The sequence below is a fragment of the Balaenoptera physalus genome (genome assembly GCF_965194825.1).
Source record: "Balaenoptera physalus genome assembly, chromosome: 19".
Lineage (NCBI taxonomy): Eukaryota > Metazoa > Chordata > Mammalia > Artiodactyla > Balaenopteridae > Balaenoptera > Balaenoptera physalus.
The window spans coordinates 41,144,689-41,168,591 of NC_138900.1; the positions used below are offsets into that span (position 1 = coordinate 41,144,689).

Consider the following 23,903-nt stretch of genomic DNA (forward strand, 5'->3'; position numbering starts at 1 on the left):
CAACTGGGTGGGTGGGGGTGGAGAAATGCTACTGGCATCTAGTGGGTGGAGCCCAAGGATGCTGTGACACATCCTCCAGTGCACAGACCCGCCCACAACAAAGAATTCTCCGGTCACAATGTGAATTGTGCCAAAGTTGAGAAATCCTGGTTTTTAACAAAAAGCCAAGGGAGGAAAAAACAGGATCTGAAGTGTCCACACTATGGTTATGATTATGCACATAGAGTCAAGGATATAGTTAAAACTATGTACACCCCATCCCCACCCACCAGACCCTCTGCCTGACCTGGGGGCTCTCCTCTGGGGAGTCGTCCCTCCACCTGGGGTATAAGGAGTGATGAAAAGGTGTTTTTCCTTCCTTTGCTCTCCTCTGAAATAAAGTTCCTGTCCCTACCATGGAACATTACACGGCTATCATAATGAAAAATGTTGAACTACATAAACTGACCTTGAAAGATGCCCAGAATATATTAAGTGAAAACAGCAAATTGCCCAACGATGTGTAGCGCATGATCCATTTTTGTAAAAGTAAACAAAGAGATATTAACATTTGCTTATGTGCACAATGAGGTGTTACTGCAGCAATTTATATTAGGGAAAAGTTGGAAGCGTTTCAGTTACTAGATTGAGGACGTGTATTTGCCCACTCCCAAAGCCCTACCAAAATCAGAGTATCTAACCGAAAGGTATCAACCCAAAAAAGAACCAAAAAGAACAGGCGAGAGGACAGTAGCGGACGAGAGGGGCTGCATTTTGAGGAGGTGGAGAGCAGGTGAGTTAAAGCAGAAAACACCTGCCGAAGGGGGTGCCAATAAGCAGCCAGGCTACCTGCTAGCCTTACAGCCTCTTTGTTTGAAGAGGAAGTAGCGCTAGATACCTGACTTCCATCTGTGGGAAATTAACAGAATATGCTCTTTCCCACCCCCGCCCCCCTTTACTGCCATCTGCTGGAAAATGATCTTAATAGACAAAGCGGCAGTGTTTACAAGGTGAATGGCACCCGTAAGGTGTGGTTCCACTGTGTGCTGCCCAGCTTGCAAATATGTACATGGGGGGCCCCCCCCATGAGAAGCAGAAAGATTTATGGACTAAATCCAAAAATGCCAGGAACTGAGTCAGAACGATGTGTCAGAGGTGGAGAGGGATTACCAACAGAAGTATGGCTCGGAACCGTGTATGAGAAGCAGTGAGACCACGGTGGCACATTGTATTTTCCAAAGATGGTCACAGCGGTATCTCTCATTTCACATGGATTCCGCAATGTGACCAAGGTCTGTCCCCTCGCATTGAATTGGGACAGGCTTGTAACAGCAGAATGCAGTGGAAGTGATGCTGTGTAATTTCCGAAGCTGGAACTCTGGTGCTGGAATCCTAAGCCCCCATGTAAGCACTGTGACTGTCCTGAGACCACCATGCTGTGAGGAAGCTCAAAGTAGCCTCCAAACCCCATGGAGTGGACCTGAGACTAAGGAGAGAGAGAAGGAAAAACAGACAGAGACAGAGACAGAGAGAGACAGAGAGAGAGATATGCCTGGCCCCCTGCTATTCCAGCCTCAGTCACCTTCTGGTTGTAACCTCGTGAGAGATCTCAAGCCAGAAGGCCTTTCCCAAATTCTTTAGTCACAGAAACTATGACAGAGGTTAAAATACCTATTGTTTTGATTACTTTTGGGTGACTTTTTACTTAGCAATTGTAACTGGAATAATAACCACCTAGGGTCCCTTTCAGATCTGATACAGCCAGGCAACTACCCCTTCCCATCCTTGACAGAAGTTCATTCTACAGAAAAATGGAACCAGGGAGGCTCCAGACCTAAGGACACCAGACACAGCGGAAGGTAGGGAGAATCACTCTACTACAAACGGGAATGTAATAGGAAAGTCCAGATGCTGACTAGGAAGAACCCTGGTCCCTCCTGCCACTTGGCTCTAAGGATGCTGCTAGCAGGGCACACATCCTCATCACAGTGGGAATCTGGAGTGTTATCTCTGGAGAAACCCAAGAAAATCAACCTGCAGATACTACGGGCCAAGCTAAGTCTCTATGTAGCAGCAAGAGTGAAATTTTTTAAACAAATGTTATATCTCACTTATAATTAATATCCTCAGAGAGACAATAAGGTATTGCATCCATGAAACATGAATAAGATTCTATTAAATTGAAAAGAAGGAGTGTCTTGGTTGGATTTCCCTAGAAGCAGAATCTGAGACAATGATTCCAGTGCAAGTGATTTTTGGCAGGTAATCCCAGAAAAAACTGGTTGAGGAGTTGGGAAGTGAGACAGGAAGAGAAAGGAAGACAATAAAAGGTGTGTTATTCCAGCCAGTTACTACTGTGGGCATCTTGCTGGGACCTATTGGAGATGGTGTAGAACATCCCTCAGAAGTATCTCAACAAGTGCATAAGAACACACTGCTTCCAAGGGAAGTGACCTTCATTACTTCTAACTTGTCCTGCACTCAGGCTGAGGATGCTACTTGGAAAAAAACAGCCCTTGGGCAGGCGTCATAGATATTTGCAGCAAACAGCTTTGGGCAGCACACAGGGCTGAATGCCAAGGGCTTATGGCAGCAGTGTCTGCTACAAGAAGCAATCAGAAAACAAGAAAGAGTTCTTGCAAATTAAAAGCATGAGACCAGGACTTCCCTGGTGGCGCAGTGGTTAAGAATCCGCCTGCCAATGCAGGGGACAGGGGTTCGAGCCCTGGTCTGGGAAGATTCCACATGCTGGGGAGCAACTAAGCCCATGCGCCACAACTACTGAGCCTGCACTCTAGAGCCCGTGAGCCACAACTATTGAAGCCCGTGTACCTAGAGCCCGTGCTCCAGGCTCAATGAGAAACCCCACGCACCGCAACGAAGAGTAGCCCCCGAGTAGCCCCCGCTTGCTGCAACTAGAGAAAGCCCACGTGCAGCAACAAAGACCCAATGCAGCCAAAAATAAATAAATAAAATTTAAAAACGAAAACATAAGAGCAGAAATAAAATATTTGATGGAAGGTTGAGAAGGAAAAAGTTGAAGGTAGCCTGACTTAATCGATCTGGGGTGCAGGTTGGGCTTCAGGATTATTTAAATCTCCCTGGGTGATTTTAAAGCTCTCTGAGTACAGTTAGCATTGAGAACCACAGCTCAGCAGGAAAAAAATACTTCCACAGTCACAATAATGTAAACAGAGAATACGATTTAACCAGAAAGTTGTATGTAACTATATAAGAAGGACAAAAAGAGGGGAGGCAAGTAGGTGGGTGGCAAGAAATTTGCATCTACTACAAGAGGAAGGCAGCAGATCATGCCTCAGGTTGATAAATCAAGAAATAGCACATAAACATCTCTTTCAGACATATGGAGGTAAATACCAGAAGAAACAGCTGAAAGAGAAGTAAGGCATTTTCTTGGAGGAGCAGGACTCCAGAGGGATGGGTGTGTGTATATATGCATGTTGGGGAGTGGGGTGGGGGAATGCATCACTGACTTTTGCTATAAACATCATAATATTATTTAATTTTTAATATCATGAATGTACATGAATTTGATCAAAATTTTAAAAAATAATTTTTATAAAGAGACGAAAGAAAAAATTGGGAGCAACCCAAGTATCCATCAACAAGAAAAGGCTAAATGAATTGTGATATACCATTTAACGGAGTACAATGCTATGCTTAGAACAAGATAGCTGTGTAGGTCCTGACATGGCTGGATCTTCAAGACACAGCATGGCTGTGACTGGCAAAGAATAAGTATGATATGCTAGCATTTATGTAAACCACATGCACACAAAATAGAGCTATATATTTCCCATAGGAATAGAAATATGTACAAATAAAAGCACAAAGAGAAAAGTGGGGAAGAATACACTTGGGAGAGGTAACAGGCATAACACATGGGTCATGGCGAGAGTGGGCTCAGATGGGGGGTAAAAGTCAAGGCAGATTTTGTTCTGTGTCTTTTTTTTTCCCCCAAAGAAGGTAAGATTTTGTATTACCTGTAAAATTAAATTAAATCTTAAAAGTTGAATATACATCGAGAGACTGAGAAGACAAGCCACAGATTGGGATAAAATATTTACAAATGACACATCTGATAAAGCACTGTTATCCAAAATCTGCAAAGAACTCTTAAAACTCAACAATAAGAAAACAAACAATGCAATTGAAAAATGGGCCAAAGACCCTAACAGGCATCTCACCAAAGGAGACATACAGATGACAAGCAAACATATGAAAAGATGCTCCACATCATATGTCATCAGGGAAATGCAAATTAAAACAACACTTAGATACCATTACACACCTATTGGAATGGCCCAAATTGGGAAGACTGACAATACCAAATGCTGGAGAAAATGTGGGGCAATAGGAAACTCTCATTCATTGCTGATGGGATTGCAAAATGGTCCAGCCACTTTGGAATACAGTTTGGTGGTTTCTTACAAAACTAAACATACTCTTACCATATGATCCAGCAATCACACACCAAAACCCGCACACAGATGTTTCTAGCAGCTTTATCCATAATTAACAAAACTTGGAAGCAACCAATATGTCCTTCAGTGGGTGAATGGAGAAATAAACTGTGGTACATCTAGACAATGGAATATTATTCAGTGTTAAAAAGAAGTAAGCGATCAAGCCATGAAAAGATATGGAGGAACTTTAAATGTATGTTACTAAGTGAAAGAAACCAATCTGAAAAGGCTGCATACAATAGGATTCCACCTATAAGACGTTCTGGAAGAGGCAAAACTATGGAGACAGTAAAAGGAGTGGTTGCCAGGGGTTGGAGGTGGAGAGAGGGGTGAATAAGCAGAGCACAGAGGACTTTTAGGGCTGTGAAAATACTCTGTATGATACTATCATGATGGATACATGTCATTGTACATTTTGTCCAAACTCATAGAACGTACAACACCAAAAGTAAACCATAACGTAAACTACAGACTTTGAGTGATTATGATGCGTCAGTGTAGGTTCGTCCATTGTAACAAATGTACCATCAGGTAGGGGATGTTGGTGGGGGGTGAGGATGTGCACATGTAAGGGCCGGGGGCATGTGGGAAATCTCTATACCTTCCCCTCAATTTTGCTGTGAACCTAAAACTGCTCCAAAAAATAAAGTCCTAATGATATAAAATAGATAAACAATAAGGTCCTACTATATAGCACATGGAACTATATTCAATATCTTATAATAAACTATAACGGAAAAGAATATGAAAAAGAATATATATGTATATGTATAACTGAATCACTTTGCTCTACATCAGCAACTAACACACATTGTAAAATTTTTAAGAAGTCCTAATGAATAAAATTGAATATGCCTTATATAGCATCTTGGATGTTCTATACCAAGCTATTAATAGTGGTTTCCTTTGGGGCGTGGATTAAGGTGGAGGGCAGGGAGGGAGAGAAAACTTTCTCTTTTTCCTCCATGTTATTCAGCATTTATAGTTTGACTGTGATAGTCTGAAAGACTTTTGAGTAGAATGGGGTTCTGGGGTCCTGGTAGTTCTGGCTGGTGTGTGTCTCCGGCTTTGGACCCAGGAGGAGGGTGAGGGTTCGGCTTGGCAAGGGCGGGGCCCAGCTCCAGGGGTGTCTGGTAGAACCAGCTGTGACATCAGACAGGGATGTTGACAGAGTGACTCACTTTTCAGGAGGGGTGGAGATGACTCCCTCCTCTCCTTCCCTGTGAGCTGCCCCGGGGGCTAGAGCCTACAGAGCTCCCTGTTTCAGCCATCCTAAAAGGAGGAGTCCTTTTCAAATCAATAGAAACAAGGTACCATTTCAATCTGGGCCTTTGCACAAAGTTCTTTTGGAGCCAGCCTGGGGAGGGAGGGTAGGGGTTGTCCAAGGTTCATTGATTAGAGCAAAGGATGAAGAGTCCAAGGTTCACTGATTACAGCAAAGGTTCATTGATTAGAGCAAAGGATGGGGGGGAGCTGGGAAAGAGCCTTAAAATGGGGATCTGGGGACCCCTTGGGGCTGTGAGAGGTGAGTTTGGGATAGTGAAAGGTTTTTGTCATCCACTGAGGTTCATTAGTGACTTTGAATTTAAAAGAGCTTTTAAGTATGGTCATTTTCTTATTTGGCCTTCAGGACCACCTGTGAGGTAGAAGAAACTGGTGGAAATATGCCCTTTTTCCAGATGAGGAGACTGAGGCCTGAAGAGATTAGACCACTTATCTGAGGGGCAGGTTAATAGCTGAGTGCAGTGTCCTCTCAGCCTGGCCCATAGCTTCTCTTTGCCTTTTTATCTACCACTGTGTCCCTCCTTGAGAAGGAAACAGAAAGACATCTCTGTCCCCAAGACAATGGTCCACCTCCTTGGAATCCAATGATGCCAGGCTGGCAGGAGCAGAGGGACCATCAGACAATGCTGGTCTCTGAGCAGGTTGTTGCTCATGAATCCACCCAACGTTGATGGGGCACTTGCTCCTGCCCGGGCACTGTGCTGAGTGCTTCACATACATGATCTCATGTCAGTCTCACAACAAGCCTATAATGTAGGAGACATTATTATCACCAGGCTGGCCATGTGGGCAATTTGGGTAACGTTGTGTTACAATTCTTCATTTTGTTTTTTAACACATCCTCGATTCCTGTTTGCCTCTGTTCATGGAACGCATGTTTGTTGAGCACTTGGTCTGTGCTGGTCTCTCGTAGACACGAGCATACAACAGTGGACAGAACAGATGGTATCCCTGCCCTCAAGAAGCTTACGGTCTCCTGTGGTGGGAGTGGCACAGAGAGACCATAAAAGGATGTTATCACTTTGATCCTCATAGCATCCTGGCCACAGGGTAGGGGAGGGGACGAATGGTACAGGAGGTTACCTCTGAGGTCATGCAGAGAGTGGCTGGCAGAGGACTGAGATCCTCTATGGCCAAAATGGAAACGAATAGAACCACAAGCGAGAAGGAAGGAGGCAGCTGTGGGTACCCCAGAAGTCCTGAGGCGCCACAACACACAGAGTGGAGAACTCCAGATGTCAGCAATCCCTTCCCACAGCCAACAGTTCTACTAGCAACGCTTGGGGGAGGCAGGCAATGTCTCTTCACTTCAAGGGAGGCTCAGAGAAACTGAGTAAATGGTTCAGGTCACACAGCTAGTGGGAGATATAAGAGGGAGGCGGGTGGTTGGCTTTGGACTCCAAATTCAGTTCCCCTCCTCATCCCGTTGCTCAGTGGAACTCAGAAGATGGAGGGTGAAACCAAGACTAAGAGGATCCTGACTTACAGATTGACACCCCCAACGTGGTCTGAGGCTTTGAGGTTTACAAAGCATTATGACACTCACGTCTTTGTTACACTGTCTGTCCCTTCTTTTATGGTTGATTAGGACAGACTTCACGTGTGCATCAGCAGAACACAGGTGACACTTTCAACTGGGTCACTGAGGACAGTGTAATCAAAGTTCTCTTTATAAAGGTGAAGTCAGGATATAGGGAAACCAACAAGACCTAGTGCCGGACCTGCATCGGCAGGGAGCCGTCATCTCCCCTAGCTTGAGGGGCAAGGAGAGGGAGTGATTACTGGGCCCAGGAGGAGTGGTGCTCCTGGTGGTCCTATGAAGAAGGCACCCTGGCAGGAGCTGGGACCTTCAGTGGAGACACACAGACAGCCCATGCTAACCTGGAAGGGAAGGAGCTGGAAAATACACACCCTGACTGTACCCTCTCCGTGCCCTCCAGTCTCCTGCCTGTGCCTTCGATTTGCTGAGCCCAACCCAAACCCAGAAGGCAGGGGAGCCTGATTCTATAGGCTACATGGGTCAGCACCCCCAAGGCACAGAGGGGGATGGAAAGGGTGGGGAGTAGCTATGGAGGGGCAAATAGAAAAGATCTAGCACAGCATGTGATGCAAGCGGATCAATAGCCATCAGCCTGACTACCTTAGATGGAGCTACTGGGTAAAGGCTCTCTCTCTCTCTGCTGGGATTGCTCAGCTGGTAGGATGTGAACCTGATGCCACTGATCATCTTGCTGCACATAAGAAGAGTGAAGCTTCAGAGTAAAGCCAACATAGAGAAAAAGTGAGGCCAGAAGAGATGGAGGGGGTTGGTATCCTGATGGCATAATTGTGTCCCTGGATCCAGCCATGCCTGAAGGTTGAGGAAACACCCTCAGAGCCAATGGATTTTGTTTAGTGTAACCTGGTAGGAGCTGGGATTCTGCCACTTGCACCGGAAAGGGTCCTGACTGACGCACAGCTGCCTGCAGGTGTCCAGGGATGAAGACAGGTCAGAGTGGAGATCTTCCAGTCCTGGGCCATGAGGGATAGTTTGTGAGCACCAATCCTTGAGGGCAGGGAGTATAAAAATGGGAAGGTGTCTCTAAAGGCAGAAGTCTCTGTGTGAAGTCATGACAACCACCAAAATCATGTGTAATAATACTGTCATCTGCCAGCTGCATCTCCCTGTGCTTGACATACATCAAATGGTGCCACCCTCTCCAAAATCTTCTGGGGGTGGTACATGCCCATTTTACAGATGAGGAAACTGAGGCATAGAGCTATCAAGTCACTTACAGAGCCAGGATTTGAAATCAGGTAGTCTGGCTCTTTTTTTCTTTCTTTTTTTTTTTTGGCTGTGCTGGTGCGGCATCCGGGATCTTAGTTCCCCGATCATATCTCGAACCCATGCCCCCTGCATTGGGAGCACAGAGTCCTAACCACTGGACCAGTCTGGCTCTTCTGGCTCTTCTTAACCACCTTCCCCCCTCCACTTTCCTAAAACTTCCTCAAATAAAACTGAGTAGGGGCTTCCCTGGTGGCGCAGTGGTTGAGAATCTGCCTGCCAATGCAGGGGACACGGGTTCGAGCCCTGGTCTGGGAGGATCCCACATGCCGTGGAGCAACTGGGCCCGTGAGCCACAACTACTGAGCCTGCACGTCTGGAGCCTGTGCTCCGCAACGAGAGGCCGCGATAGTGAGAGGCCCGCACACCGCGATGAAGAGTGGCCCCTGCTTGCCGCAACTAGAGAAAGCCCTCGCACAGAAACGAAGACCCAACACAGCCAAAAATAAATAAATAAATAAATTTTAAAAAGAAAAGATGACTACTATCTTTAAAAAAAAAAAAAACTGAGTAAAATCAAGATATAAACAGATATTAGCAAAGCTGCTCTGAGGGTGGGGGTCAAGGTCAGGGTTCAGAGAAGCCAGAGCTGAGCTCTCTGAGATTCATCATCGCACTGTGGAATTCCCTTTTCCTTCTCATTTTAGCACCACAGTAGAGGGCTATGAGGGAGTGAGCTGGGGAGCAGATTTGGACCCATATTCAGGAAGGGCCTCAAATGTAGACTTTTGGTGTAACCATCTTATGTGGAGTACAATTATATTTGTATCATATCTTTTTTTGAAAATCTATTGATTTGTTAAATGTAAACACTTAAACACATACTACAGTATGTGCAAGCCCCTATCCCCCACTTTTTGGGCATTTCCCCTCCTCCTCCTTTTCCTTGTTCTTCTCCTTCCTCCTTTGAAAAACTGAAGGATAAATTCTCTTCTAAAGGAAACTAGGGCTGTTTGGAGAAATGGCTAATTCTAGATTTGGGTAAGGGAAATGTAGATGAACATCTAGTTTTCCAGAAACTAAGCAAGCACACACAGAAAATGGTGGGGACACGTCAAAAGGATGAAGGAACCAGCTTGAAGGGGCTCCCACTGGCCAAATTTGGGATAATTTGAGCATTAAATTAAATAATGATAGTAAGGGATTACAAATCATAGAATAAACTAAGAATTCATGAGTCCATACAGATATAAACAAAGTAGAATCTCGACTAATAAATGTAAAAGGAATCCTGAAATTAGAAAAATCACCATTTGGCAGCTGTCACCATAATAATTTATTCAAGCAAGAATCACCAGTGATGGTGGGTGAGAGTATGATGAGAAACTGAATATTTACAGACTTAAAGTATCTCTCCACAAGATACTTCTTAAGGGCAAAGAGAAAACCAGTAACCTTACAGCAGAGAAACCTGGCAGGCACCACCTTAACCAAGTGATCAAAGTTAAAATCACATGATATCAAACGCCTCCGGACACGTTGCACTGAGAATGACATATCATTTCTGTGGTTTTCCTGCCCAAGATATAGAACCTGAATCTAATCATGGGGAAACAGCAGACAAGCCCAAATTGAGGAACACAGTTCAAAACAACTGGCCTTGACTCTTTTACAAATGTCGAGGTCCCAAACACAAACACTAAGGAACTGTTCCAGATCAAAGGAAACTGAAGGCACATTACCACTAAATGCAGTTCTGGACCAGAAGAATTCATGTATTTATTTTACTACAAAAGAAATTACCTGGTGGCGCAGTGGTTAAGAATCTGCCTGCCAATGCAGGGGACACGGGTTCGAGCCCTGGTCCAGGAAGATCCCACATGCCTCAGAGCAACTAAGCCCGTGTGCCACAACTACTGAGGCTGCGCTCTAGGGCCCGTGAGCCACAATTACTGAGCCTGAGTGCTACAACTACTGAAGCCCGTGCACGTAGAGCCCGTGCTCTGCAACAAGAGAAGCCACTGCAATGAGAAGCCCTCGCACCGCATCGAAGAGTTGCCCTCGCTTGCCGCAACTAGAGAAAGCCCGCGCGCAGCAACGAAGACCCAACGCAGCCAAACATAAATAAATAAATAAATAAAACATTAGTGAGAAAATTGACAAAATTTAAATAAGATCTATATATTAGATAACAATATGAAATCAATGTTAATGTCTTGATTAACATTATAAGATAATGTCCTTGCTTTTAGGAAACACACACTGAAATATTTAGGGATGAAGGGGCACATCAGGTCTGCAACCACTCTCAAATGTTTCAAGAAAAAGAAATGTTTGGGTAAGGAAAATATAGATGAACATCTACTTTGTCATATATATATATATATGAAGAGAGAGAGGGAGAATGGTAAAGAAAATGTAGTAAAAAGTTAATATTTGGGGAATGTGGAAACTCTGGGTAAAAGTTGTATGACAATTTTTTATTATATTTTGCAACTGAAATAATTTCAAAATTAAAAATTAAAAATAGTGCAGTGTTGGGCTTCCCTGGTGGCGCAGTGGTTGAGAATCTGCCTGCCAATGCAGGGGACACGGGTTCGAGCCCTGGTCTGGGAAGATCCCACATGCCGCAGAGCAGCTGGGCCCGTGGGCCACGACTACTGAGCCTGCGCGTCTGGAGCCTGTGCTCCGCAACAAGAGAGGCCGCGATAGTGAGGGGCCCGCGCACCGCGATGAAGAGTGGCTCCCGCTTGCCGCAACTGGGGAAAGCCCTCGCACAGAGGCGAAGACCCAACACAGCCATAAATTAATTAATTAATTAAAAAAAAAAAATTAAAAAAAAAAAATAGTGCAGTGTTAAAAATATACCTCATAGAGTGGGATTCTTAATGTGATCCCCAAATGGGTAACATGATTTGAGGCTAGTGTCTGGGATAACATAGGCAAATTCATCAAAAATATTATTTTATTAAATAAAATAATTGTTGGTTTGTTAAATCTGAAGGTTATAATTTATTTTCAGGCCATTACTAATCATAAATAAAGAAGTACATGATCAAAAAAATTGAGATGTAGTATACATGCAGTAAAGTACAATTTTACATTTTATATATACATGTAAATTTTGCAAGTTCTACTACCACTGATATTCACCCATTATTTAATCCTCTCAGGACCCTGGCCAGGTGGGCATCATTACCTTCAGTTTACAGAGAAGGAAACTGAGGAAGGTCACACACTAGCAAGGGGCAGGATCCAGATTCAAAGCACTGTATTTTGAATTCCAAAGCCAGTGTTTTTAAGCACTCTGATACACAAATTATTGATGCTATTGTCATCAACAAACATCAATTGAGTACCAGCTACTTTAGCTCCCCACTCCTCAGTTTCCTCATCTGTAAAATGGGATCATAGTAACACGTTTATCGAGTTAAGACACGTCAAGTGCTCAGAACAGTTCCTACACACAGTAAATGCTCAGGTGTGAATTGTTATTATTACCTACTGTGCATGAGGCACTGAGATCACCAAAGATGCTATTCTCCACTTCGGGCTACTCTCCACAAAGATAAACAGCCACTGCATGCAACTCACGTTGAGGACCAACCTGCGGATCTCTGCTCCAGAGAACCAGACAGACGGATGCCTTGGAGGGAGAGGGCTCGGCCAGCAGGACACTGAGATAGGCATCCCAACATCGCTACTTGGTCTGGGAGAAGCAACTGCCTTTATTTGGCAGTAGTCCTCGTGGTGACTCCCCAGGCAAGTTAGCATATGTCTAACAGAACCCCCCAACCCACAAGAGGTCTCATCTGTCACCGCCAGTACAGGTCTGGGTGACTGAGACTTGTCCTTTTGCCTGGAGATTTCCCCACTGGCCCTGGAGGTCCCTGTCAGGATCAGTCAGGATCCAATCAGAAAAAGAGAAACCACTCCAAGCATCTGAAGAGGGCCTGATTACAGAGAATTAGATACACATGTGGTAGAAGGGTGGGGAAGCCAAAGAGCCATTGAGAAAGTTACTGCCACCCCTCAGCTGGAGGGGCAAGGGGGCAGATGATGTCACTGGAGCCCGGGGCCAGGGTCACCTGCAGAAGCTGTAACCATGACTGGCCTGTCCTCTGGGAGCCGTGGAAAAGATGCGGCCACAACTAGAAGTGTTGCCCAAGGCAGAGAGAGAGGAGAACTCCATCCTCCCACCCCCATGCCCTCCCCCGGTGCCACAAGCTTCTTCCTTTCACCTGCCCCCTGGGCTCCAGCCAGTGCCCTCCAGCTGACCCAGGAGCCTGGGGGGTGCAGCCTGAAAGGCTCATTGCCACCCCCCTACCGCCCCCCTCCCCACACGGATGAAGAAGGGGAAGGAATAGATCTCAGGGCACAGGGGCTAAGACTAGCCCATGGCCTTTCCACCTTGGCATTCCAATAGCTCATCCAGTGCCTGGCACAGACCCAGGCTTCATAAACATGTGTGAACAAATGATTGACCATTGGGGCAGGAAGGCACAGTGCCCTATGTCACTGATTGTTTTAAAAAGTGAACACCTGGTATAATCACTCTGGAAAACTGGTAATATTTACTAATGTTGAACACACTATGACCTAGCAATTGCACTCCTAAGCGTGTACCTAACATAAATGTGTACATATGTTCACCAGAAGACATTTACTGGAATGTTTGTAGTGTTGCTTATTACAATAGCCTCATACTGGAAACTCCCCAAAAGCTCATCAACAGTGAAATGGATAAACACAATGGAATACTGTACAGCCACGGTAATGAATGATCTATAACCACCCACATCAATGTGGATGACTTGTCAACAGGATGGCAAGGGAAGGAAGCCAGACACAAAGGAGTATGTGCTGCATGATTCCATTTGTATAAATAGAAAAACAAGCAATACTAATGTCTGCTTCAGAAGTCAGAGTCGTGGTCGCCCTTGGTGGTGATGGTGACAGTAAAGGAGTATTTGGGAGGGGCCTTCTGGGTAATGTTCTGTTTCTTCAGCCATGTGTTGGTTACATGAGTGTACTCAGTCTTTGAAATTTTGTTAAGCTATACATTTATGATTTGCACACATTTTTCTATGTTATTCTTTAATTATGTTTACCTTAAAAAAAAAAAAGAATACCCTAAGAGAGGGCCTGTTTACTTATCCCACTTCCTGCATCCCTCATCTCAGTCCAGAGAGCTTCCCTGGAAACTGGATGCAGGAGGATGCTGGGCCTGGGTTCACAGCCAAAGATGAGAAAGAAACAAGCCCGAGGCCTGGGGTCTTTTTGGGTGCCAAGCCACGTGCTAAGCTCTTACAGGAGTGGTCTCATGGCCCCATCAGTTGCGCACGTGCACACACACACACACCTCTAGGGGGTAGCACTATGGTTATGAGGAACGAGGCTCAGTGAGCTGACCGGCTCCAAGCCACACAACTAGTAACTGGTTGGGGCAAGATTGGAACTCAGGTTGTGTTGGCCCCAGAGCCCAGGATCTTAACCCCTTTGCTCCTCTATTATCCAGAGGAAGCAGGAGACACAAGTGATGTTGACTATGGCTCCTAGCCCTTAACTGCACACCTCTGATTCTGATTTTCTGCAGGAAAACCAGAAGGTGGATGTTAGTAACGATCTTCCCTGCTTTCTTCTAAAGGGGTGAAGCATAGATGACCATCCTTCAATTCCCCAAAGGTGCTCGCTCTCCTCTTTGGGCCTTTGCACAAGCTTTCGATTCTCCCAAAACTACTCTTCTTTTGGTCTTCACTTAGGGGCTAAAGTTGTGCTTGAGTTTGGACTTATGAGTCTGACTCACCTGGATTTGAATCCTACTCAGTCTTCCAATCTCAGATTAGGCCTCACTTGTTCCAGGAAGTGTTCCATGACCCCTTGCAACCTGGGCACCTTGTACTTCCCTGTTATAGCACTCCCCCACTGGACTGTAATTGTTTACATCAGACTGGCAGCTCCACGTGATCAGACACACCAGCCTTGCTGCTTGCTGTTGCATCCCCAGGGCCAAGCTCATAGTAGGTGCCTGACAAATATTTGTTGAAAGAATGGAGGAAAGTGCTCTGGCAGTCATCGGATGATGGTCCACCTTGAAGGGCTGGTCCCTTTTCCATAACGTGCAAATATCGCTTGCCTGTGAGCCCAAGTTCCTTTGTTTGCTTTTTGAGCATCTTTCTTTTTGGGGAAGGAGAGGCCAGACACTTTTCATTTATGGTTGAAGCTTATACTTTGGGTGGATCTGATCATGTGATTCTTAAGTCAAAATGCAGAGTGCTACAAAAATGCCAGGCAGGGGGCAGCATCCACATGGAGATACTCGAGGCTGTCAGAAGACGTGGTCCCAGAAAAATGGAAGGTGAGGGTGGCCTCTGGACTTTAAGCCGCTCTGAGACCCTTTTTGTTTGTAGCTGTCTGGATTAGCAGAGACACATTCTCCTTGCTTCCCAGAGAAGAAATGCCTCCCTCTGAAGCAGGGTTTCCCAACCTCACCACTATTGATATTTTGATATAAATATTTGTTGTGGGAAATTGTCCTGTGCTTTGAAGGGTGTTTAACAATGTAGTGGGTTGAAAAGCATCCCTGAAAATTCATGTCCATCTGGAACCTCAGAATGTGACCTTGTTTGAAATAAGGATCTTTGCAGATGTAAATAGTTAAGGATCTTGAGATGAAATCATCTTGGATTTAGGGTTGACCTTGAATCTAATGACTAGTGTCCTTATAGAAAGACGACAGGCCACACAAGACCCAGGGAAGAAGGCCATGTGAAGATGGAGAAGGAGATTGGCGTGATAGAGCTACAGGGCAAGGAATGCTAAGGATTGCTGGGAGCCATCAGAAGATGGGAAGAATTCTTCCCTAGAGCCTTTGGAGGGAGTGTAGCCTTGCCAGCACCTTGATTTTTGACTTCTAGCCTCCAAAATTGTGAGACAACAAATTTCTGTTGTCTTAAGCCATTTGTTTGTGGTGTTTTGTTATGGCAGCCTTGGGAAACTAATATTGCATACAAGCACTGTCTCTGGCTTCTACCCTCTAGAAGTCAAGAGTACCCTTCTCAGTTATAACAAACAAAAATGTCTCCAGACATTGCAGAATGTCTCCTGGTTGAGGGAGCAAAATAGTCCCCTCTCTACCCCTTGTTGAGAACCACTGCTCTAATGGGGCAAAAATGATGAGAGGACTGAGCAAAGTGGGATGAACCTGGGTTTAAATTTCAGCCCCACCCAGAAGAGCTACATGACCTTGGGAAAGTTGCTAAACATCTCTGAACCTCAGTCTCCGCATGAGTAAAATGGGAGTTAAAAAGGTACTTGGGGGACTTCCTTGGCGGTCCAGTGGCTAGTTTTCATTTTTTTCATTTTTCAAAGCATTCTCTTGTTGCTTTATAATTGTGATAGCTGCTTTATTTAATTTCCCTTCTCTTGGGAATTCCCTGGTGGTCCAGTGTTTAGGGCTCCTTGCTTCCACTGCAGGGGGCACGGGGTCATGCTGAGGCAATGAGGGAATATGTCGAAGGTGCTTAGCACGGCGTCCAGCCCTTAGCGAACGCTCAATAAACAGTAACTGAAAGAGTAATTGTTGTGTTTTTATTAAGCAATACTAATATTACCTAATGGGTAATAAATATATTAAGAAATAACAATGGCAATGATCATTATCATTATTATTTACCATTTGCAAGCTGAGTCAGTTTTTCTCATCAAAATCTATGGACTGATGGGAAACCCGGGCAGTGGCTCTTAAAGATGGAGGAGGTGCTGGGTTTCCCATCTTGGCGTCCTACTTTCCAAACTCCTTCTTTCTCTTACTCCATCCCACTTGAGCCCGAGAGGAAGCTTGCAAGACGCACAGGGCAGTCACTTAAAATGTGTCATCCTCATTTCACAGAGGTAGAAATGGAGGGGCAAAAGCATTGCGTGACTTATCCAAGTCAAGCGGCCAGTAGCCAAGTCAGGGCTGGAACTCTGGGCCACTAAAACACTCTGTGCTCCTCGCTCTCCCACCTCTAAGGCACCCTTTCCCCCACTTCTTTTAGATACCTGGCACTACCTCCCTGGGCTTGTCCAACTTTATGACTTGGTGGTTCCAACAGAACCCAGCTCATGGTGGGCAGGACTGGATACATAGTCAAGTATTCTGTCTCTACCAGGGTCTAGTAGCAGGCCAGGAGCTGTTTCTCAGAAGGTGTGAAAATTCCTGCCGTGGATTGCATGGTCGGTCTTGCTCCAAAATCCCAGGTCCTGCACTGTTATTCTCCCACTGGATCTTGCTTTAAGCTTCACCCTTTTCCCACCACTAATACCTCCAACACCATAAGGCCTGCTGTATCACATAGCCCAACTGACAGGGCTGTTGGCACCATAGCCGGACCTGCTGCAGAGCCCTTTCTTGCTTTGAGCCCTCTTGGGGCTGGCACCCATTTGTACCACATGGTATATGAGCATATTAAGCATCGCTCCCTGAGCCCATCCCAAGAGGCCTACCAGCAGAGAGAAGCTGGTGGCAGGGCTCAGTCTCTCTGCTATCCTCTCTAGTAAGTCTACTCTGGCCCTAAAATTGTGCATCCTAAGCAGCAAAACAAAAGTCCTTCTTTGGACTTCAGTGACTATGTGTTGATGCTAACACATGTCTCTTGCGGGGTGGTGGGGGTCAGGGAGTGGCTGACCCTCATTCTAAGCATTTTATCACAGCTTGCTTTCTAACCGCATCCAGGCCCACCCTCCCTCAAAGAAGTCTGCCCATCCTGCCCTCTGTCCTCTTCCATCCTGTTGGGAGCAGACAGACAGCAACCCTGCTGCCTGGCAGATCCTTGTCTGGAGGCACATGGGTGTAGGAGTCAACAGCATGGACTCGAGTTTAGCTGGAGGGTGACTCCATTCCTGGGTGGCCACTCATCTAAGCTACTATATTCCTCAGTTTCCTGATCTGTAAGAGGAAGACAATAGTACCAATTTCATGAGACTGTTTTGAGAATGAAATGAGTTGATGACTATAAAACGGTGTGAGGCACAACGCTTGCCACCATCATCACTCCAGGTTGCAACAGCTGGTTTAGGGGCTATCTCCTCATTTAACTAGAAGCCCCTTGAGGGCCGGAAATGGTCTGCTCCATACAGTACCCCAGGATACTCAGGAAATAATACATTATCACTATTTAGAAATGTCTCTTGAATTTATACCCATTTAATAATCAGCCAAGTTTTTTCCTTCCAGGAATGCAGGTTATTAGTATCCGAGAGAAACTGCAGTGAGTATGTATGAAGTGCCAGGTGTCGAACAGAGTAGAGGCCTCACAGTGAGGTGCAAGAAGCAAGACACTCTGACAAATCGAATGAACTTTCTGGGTCTTAGTTTCCCAGTTTGGAAAAAGAGAAGAATAGATACTATTACAAGGTTGCTGCAAGGATTTTCATAAACCATGCTTAACACGGTGCCAAGGGCATAGTAAGTGCTGAGCAAACAGTAGCTGTTATTATCATCATTTTAAGAATTATTGTTGAAAAAGTGAACGGTGAATGCACTTACGCGTCTAGCCGAAGCCAGTAAACTCGCTCTGGTCAGCGCGGCGCTGGGCGGGAGCGCTGGGCGGGGCCTCCGAAGCCCCGCCCCTCCACGCACGCGTCAGGTCGCCGTGGCAACGCACTGCTAGGTCGCAGCCAGAGTGACGCGTGGCCGCTAGCCCCACGGCGCTCTCGGCCACTCTCGGCATTGACGAGGGGCTTTGACAAGGGTAGCTTCGGCAGTGATGACGGACGAGGACTCTGAGACTTCTGCCAGCGAGGCGCAAGCCCAGGATGAGAGCGAGCTGCCTGTTATCCAGCTGTGTGGGCTGGTGGAAGAGCTCAGGTACCAGCCTGCCGGCTTCTGGGGGCGGTCCCTCCTCAGCGTGTGGGCTCGGAGCTTGGTCCAGCACGGAATGCTCCAAGTCCGCCTTGAACACTGAGGAAACAGACCCCCAAAGTGGGGAAGGCGCTTACCTTTGCTCTTTATTCCCGTGTTTCCACTGCCGTGGCGCTAACAAGCCACTGATGGAGCCAAAAAAAGAAGGTGGTGCGAAGCCCAGAGGGTAATTGGTGAAGCCAGAGCTTCAGCCTGGTGGGTCTGTCTGGTGCCACACTGTGTGCTTAGCCGCTCCTCTACTGTGCGGCGGCAGCTTGGACCAGGTGACCTCTAAGCCCCTTTCCAATGCTAAGATTCTATGCTAAAATTAATGTGGCAGCAGATAGAAAGGAGGCTATTGAGATGTTTTTAGTATGAAGCAGCTTATATCTGAACCTGAGTGTAAGCATGGAGGTGGACAGCAAAGAAGGACTAGCTCAATATTCTGTATTTTTAGCAGTCTGTTTTAATATCTACTATAGCAAGTAAATTGGATGTCAAGATTCCATGATGTAGTTGAGGTTAATTGTACAACTTACTGGTCTCATACAGAATATCCTGGCCTGGCAGCTGAATAGGTGTTACTTCAATATATTTTTAAATAGTTTAGGGCAGAATTGAGGTATTATTGCTAAAATAGCTACAATCTTTTGAGTGCTTATTATGTGCCAAGTATTTTGCATATATGACCTTATAGAATGGCACATAACCCTAGAAAGTTGGTGAGGAAACAGACCCAAAAGTTAAGTCACTTTCCTACAGTCACACAGCTAGTCAGTGGTAGTGCTAAGATTAAGACTCAGGTGTAACTCCCCAGCCTACACTGGGACATGACATATGCTGAAAAAGAAAGATGCTTTGATATATTGGGCTTTTCTGTTGAGCCTTTCCCACTAATCTTAAAATTCAGCCAAACAGGATTTTCAGCTCAATAAACAGATATTCAGCTCAATAATGTATGCAAATATCAGAGCTGTTCTCTCTCATATATACATTTACATACATATGTGTGTATTATACACACTCATATAGAACATACATGTATGTTATATAAGTTAAAAGGGTCATAGTCTTGGCATATACAGAATAAGCTAGGTTTATTATCTCTAGTTGTTTAAAAACCATCTATTCAAAGCTTTTCCACCATTTATAATAGACTTCTAGTGGATACTTCATCCACTGCGTGCTGGAAATGAAAGAGCTGAGAAATATAAACCAAAGGAAAAACCTCTGAAGATTGTGGATGTGTGTAATTTCAAAAATTCAGTAGTAATTCAGAAGGAAACTCACAAATGGGTTAGAAGATACTTGAAGAAGAAACTTGTAGCAATTTAAAATATATAGGCATGTCTCATTTTATTGCATTTTGCTTTACTGCACTTTGCAGATACTGTGTTTTTTACAAAATGAAGGTTTGTGGCATCCCTGCATTGAGCAAGTCTATTTATGCCACTTTTTCCAACAGCATTTGCTCACTTCGTGTCTCTGTCACATTTTGGTAATTCTTGCAATATTTCAAACTTTTTCATTATTATTATATTTGCTATGGTGATGTGTGATCAGTGATTTTTGATGTTACTATTGCAAAAGGATTATGACTCACTGAAGGCTCAGATGATGGTTAGCATTTTTTTAGCAATAAAGTATTTTTAAAGTAAGGTATGTATTTTTTTTAGACATAATGCTATTGCACACTTAGTAAACTACAGTATAATATAAACATAACTTTATATGCACTGGAAAACCAAAAACTTTATATGACTCACTTTATTGCAATATTTGCTTTGTTGAGGTGGTCTGGAACTGAACCTGGAATATCCCTAAGGTATGCCTGTAATCCCAGTGCTCTGAATTTTGTGGCTCCTTAGATGTATTTAAAAAATATATAGAATACTTAAATTGCATTTACTGTGTGCCAGACACTGTCCCAAAGTCTTTGCATTTCTTATCACAACCCTCAATGATAGGTGCTGTTATTATTCCCATTTTACAGATGAGGAAAGTGAGGCACCAAGAGGTTAATTATCTTACAGAAGGTCATACAAAGCTAGTAAGTGTTAAATACTAGTTATTTGGGGTTTAAACTCCTATTGGTGGAACTTACTTAGGCACCCTCTGTCTTGCAGCTACGGCAACTCTGCTCTCAAAACTGAGACAGAGATGTTTGAAAAATATTACAATAAATTGGAGCCCAGGGACCAGCGACCTCCACGATTATCAGAAATGAAAATATCAGGAGCAGAAATTGCACAGGTACGCAAGAGAGATCTAAGAATTCTTTTATTCTGTTTGTCCCTTTAGATGCAAGTGGTGTTTGTTATCCATTTTTGGTGTTCCCTCTTGGCCAAGTGGCATATGACTTTCTCACTGTTCTACTTTTGATTCTTCCTTCCCCTCCAAGGTTTCTCTTTCAAATGAGTATGAAGGGAACCAGGTTCAACTCACAGTGGATTGACTCTCACAGAATATCTTAGTTAATTTGAAATAACTCCCTTCATTTTGGGGAGTTATTTCAAACGTGTACAAGGCCTGGCCAGCCACATACAGGAGTGAAGATGGGCCTGGTGTGGGCACTGGAGAGTTCCTCCCTCATCTAAAAGGGCCAGCCAGACAACCTGGTATTGCCAGAGCAGCTGATTTTTCAAGAGAAGCTGGAAATCTGGATTATTTTGGTAGAAGCCTCTGATTTTCAAATGTGGGTAATTAATTTCTTTTTAATTTAAAACTGTGTATAGGTCTATTTTTTTGAGGGCCAAACAATGTCATCTTCAGGTCCACACATTCCCTGGGCCCCCTGCTTTTGACCTTTGGCTTCAATGCCTAGGAAATCCAAAATTCTTGTCTTTTTGGTTTTTGCTGAACACCGTGGCCCCTGATGCAATTTCTCTTCTGTGTTCAGTTTGGGCAGCACTGAGCTCCAGGCTTTCCCTGACACTGACTTGAGTGCTAGTCTATAGCAGGTTCACGGTTTTCCCACCCTCAAGACACTTTCCCTCATTTATTTTCAGTTCATTGTCAAGCATAGGCCTTTGAAGTATTTGGCACGGTGGCTTAGGTTGACTTGTGAAATGAACATCACCTCAGGCCTAATATCCAGAATCCTTTCACGTTGAATTGGTTCTCTCTGGATGTCATTCAGAGCGTTTTCTAGCAGGCCTGAGTGGTCGTTTTGATGCCCACCTTAGGCTGCTTTATTGCCAATTCCTATTTGACAATGGCTTTGTTATTCTTGTGTTACAGTTACGAGGCAGGCGTAGATCCAAATCCCGCATAAGTCTGGAACGTGTAACAGGCCTCAGCGTGGACCAAAAATTCAAGCTTGTGCAAAAAGAGCTGGACGACACGAAGAGTGAAATAAGGCACATAAGGGCAAACGCCGAGAGGGACCTGCAGCATCACGAGGTATACCTTCCCGTAGGCTGTCCTCCCTGGGCTCCCCGTTTCCGCCTCAGCAAGAAGTACCTGTAATATGTTCATATAAGTGTTGGTGCTTTGAGAGAAACACAAGTAGGATAAGATAAATTGAGGACCTACCTTTAAGGAACTTACCACCTGCTTGAGGAGATATCAAATTTTAAACTCTTTAAGATGAAAAATTTCAAAATACACAAATGTAGAGAAGCTAGCACAGCGAACCCTTATGTATTCAACACCCACACGTAACAGTCATCAATGCGTGGCCACTGTTGTTCCCTCCATATCCCTACCAACTTCCCCCTCGTAATAGGCCACTGGGCTATTATGAAGTGAATCTTAAACATATCATTTATCTGTAAATATTTCAATATATGTCTCTAAGATATGGATTCTTTAAAAAAAAAACCCATAACCATAATAACCATAAATGCCCTTAAAAATTTATAATAATTCCTTACTAATACAAGGGGCTGGAGGTTTAAGTCAGTGAGTTGGGTGAAAAATCCCTTGTCACCCTCCATATGCAGCGTCCATGACCATGGTTCATGTCTTGTTGGAGACCACTGCAATCAGTTTTCCTCCAGAGAAGAAACATCGCTGTTAACTTGGTTGCCCATGGGATGAAGTTGTTGGCTTGCATTTGATAGCCGTGTTGTATGAAAAATAGATATTTCTGTTCTATTTCTAAATTTTTCCATTTCTAAACGGAGGCACACACAGAATCACACTCATTTCCTTGAAAGAGGTGGATCAGTGGACTCATGTCTCCATTGATAGAATCATCTGTACTGCATAAACCTATCCTTCTTTCCCTCTCTCCCTCTCTCCCTCCCTCCTGCCCTTTCCCCTCTCTCCTTCTTTCTCTTCCCAAACATGCATCGTTGAATTCTAACATGTTAAAGGAGGTCAGGATGTGGTAGCTTTGTCCTGACATGCTAGACTGTGTGATTAAACATCACGGTGTGGGCTAGAGTGGTCAAAGAAGACTGTGTTGAGGAGGTGGGGCTGGACATAGGACTTGGCGTGGCCTTGAAGAATGGTGGCATTTGTTTAAGGAATAGGAAGACAAGGGCACCCTAGGTAAGGTGAATGACATGAACAAGGAAGTGGCGGTAGGAATGAACATGGCAAGTCAGGACCTTGAGGAGGCTGGTGTGATTAGAGAAGAGGGCGCTTTGGGGGCTATGGTAGGAAATCAGGTCGAGTAGGGCTGTGAGACCTTGAAAACCAAGCAGAGGGGCTTCTCTTTGATGTCTTAGAGATCAGGACCCCAGTGAGGATAACTGAGCAGAAGAGCGACGCATAGGAAGCAGCATTTAAGGCGGATGCATGTTCTGGCCTGTGAAGATGATGGGGAGGGAGGAGGCTGGGGCCACACGCCGGCCGGAGAAGGAAGCTGCTTTTGCTCCTTGGTGCCCAGTGAAAAAGCCTGAACAAGGATGATTTGCTCTGCAGCTACTCACTTCGTTCTTTAAAATAACGTATGTGTGTTTGTGTTTTCTTATTTAAAGACAGTCTCTGTTGTAGCAAAATTTAAACATACAGGTAAGCTAAAAGGGGAACATTTGAAAACATCCACAGTCTTACCACCTAAGACATGTATTTGGCTCTTGTATTTTTCTCCTAGAGTTTATATTATTTTCTATGTGTGTATGAATTTCTTTATAAAAAGGTATCATATTATTTTGTAAACTATACTTTTCACTTAATAATGTCTTTCCATATCAATACATAGATTCATTTATAGCATCTTTTTTAAAATTACAGAGTGCTTCTTCGCCTCCCCACTAATCCATCTTTCCAGATATGACTGATTAATGTTTTGGCATATAGCCTTCCAGATATTTTTTATATATATGATATGATATTAATGTTATAATTTTTAATGGATAAATAATGTTTCAGATATGGAAATACATATTTCTGGAGATACTCAAGGCCCTGTTTTTTTTTGTTTTTTGTTTTTTTAAATCCACCCTCATCACCTCTTTTTTTTTTTTTTTAATTTATTTATGTCTGGCTACATTGGGTCTTCGTTGCTGCTCGCGGGCTTTCTCTAGTTGCGGCGAGCGGGGGCTACTCTTCGTTG

General features: G+C 44.5%; 1 protein-coding gene across 3 annotated transcripts in view; it reads left to right on the plus strand.

The window, feature by feature from the left end:
- Positions 1-16,207: 16,207 nt before the first annotated feature.
- The window catches only part of CFAP263 (cilia and flagella associated protein 263), a 35,049-nt gene continuing 27,353 nt past the window's right edge, over positions 16,208-23,903 (plus strand). For all 3 annotated transcript variants that reach the window (XM_082439509.1, XM_082439508.1, XM_082439510.1), the window contains exons 1-3: positions 16,208-18,364; positions 20,524-20,650; positions 21,638-21,799. In XM_082439509.1, coding sequence (XP_082295635.1) covers positions 18,264-18,364; positions 20,524-20,650; positions 21,638-21,799 — 390 coding nt within the window. In that variant the 5' untranslated portion in view covers positions 16,208-18,263. The remainder of the gene's footprint in view (positions 18,365-20,523; positions 20,651-21,637; positions 21,800-23,903) is intronic.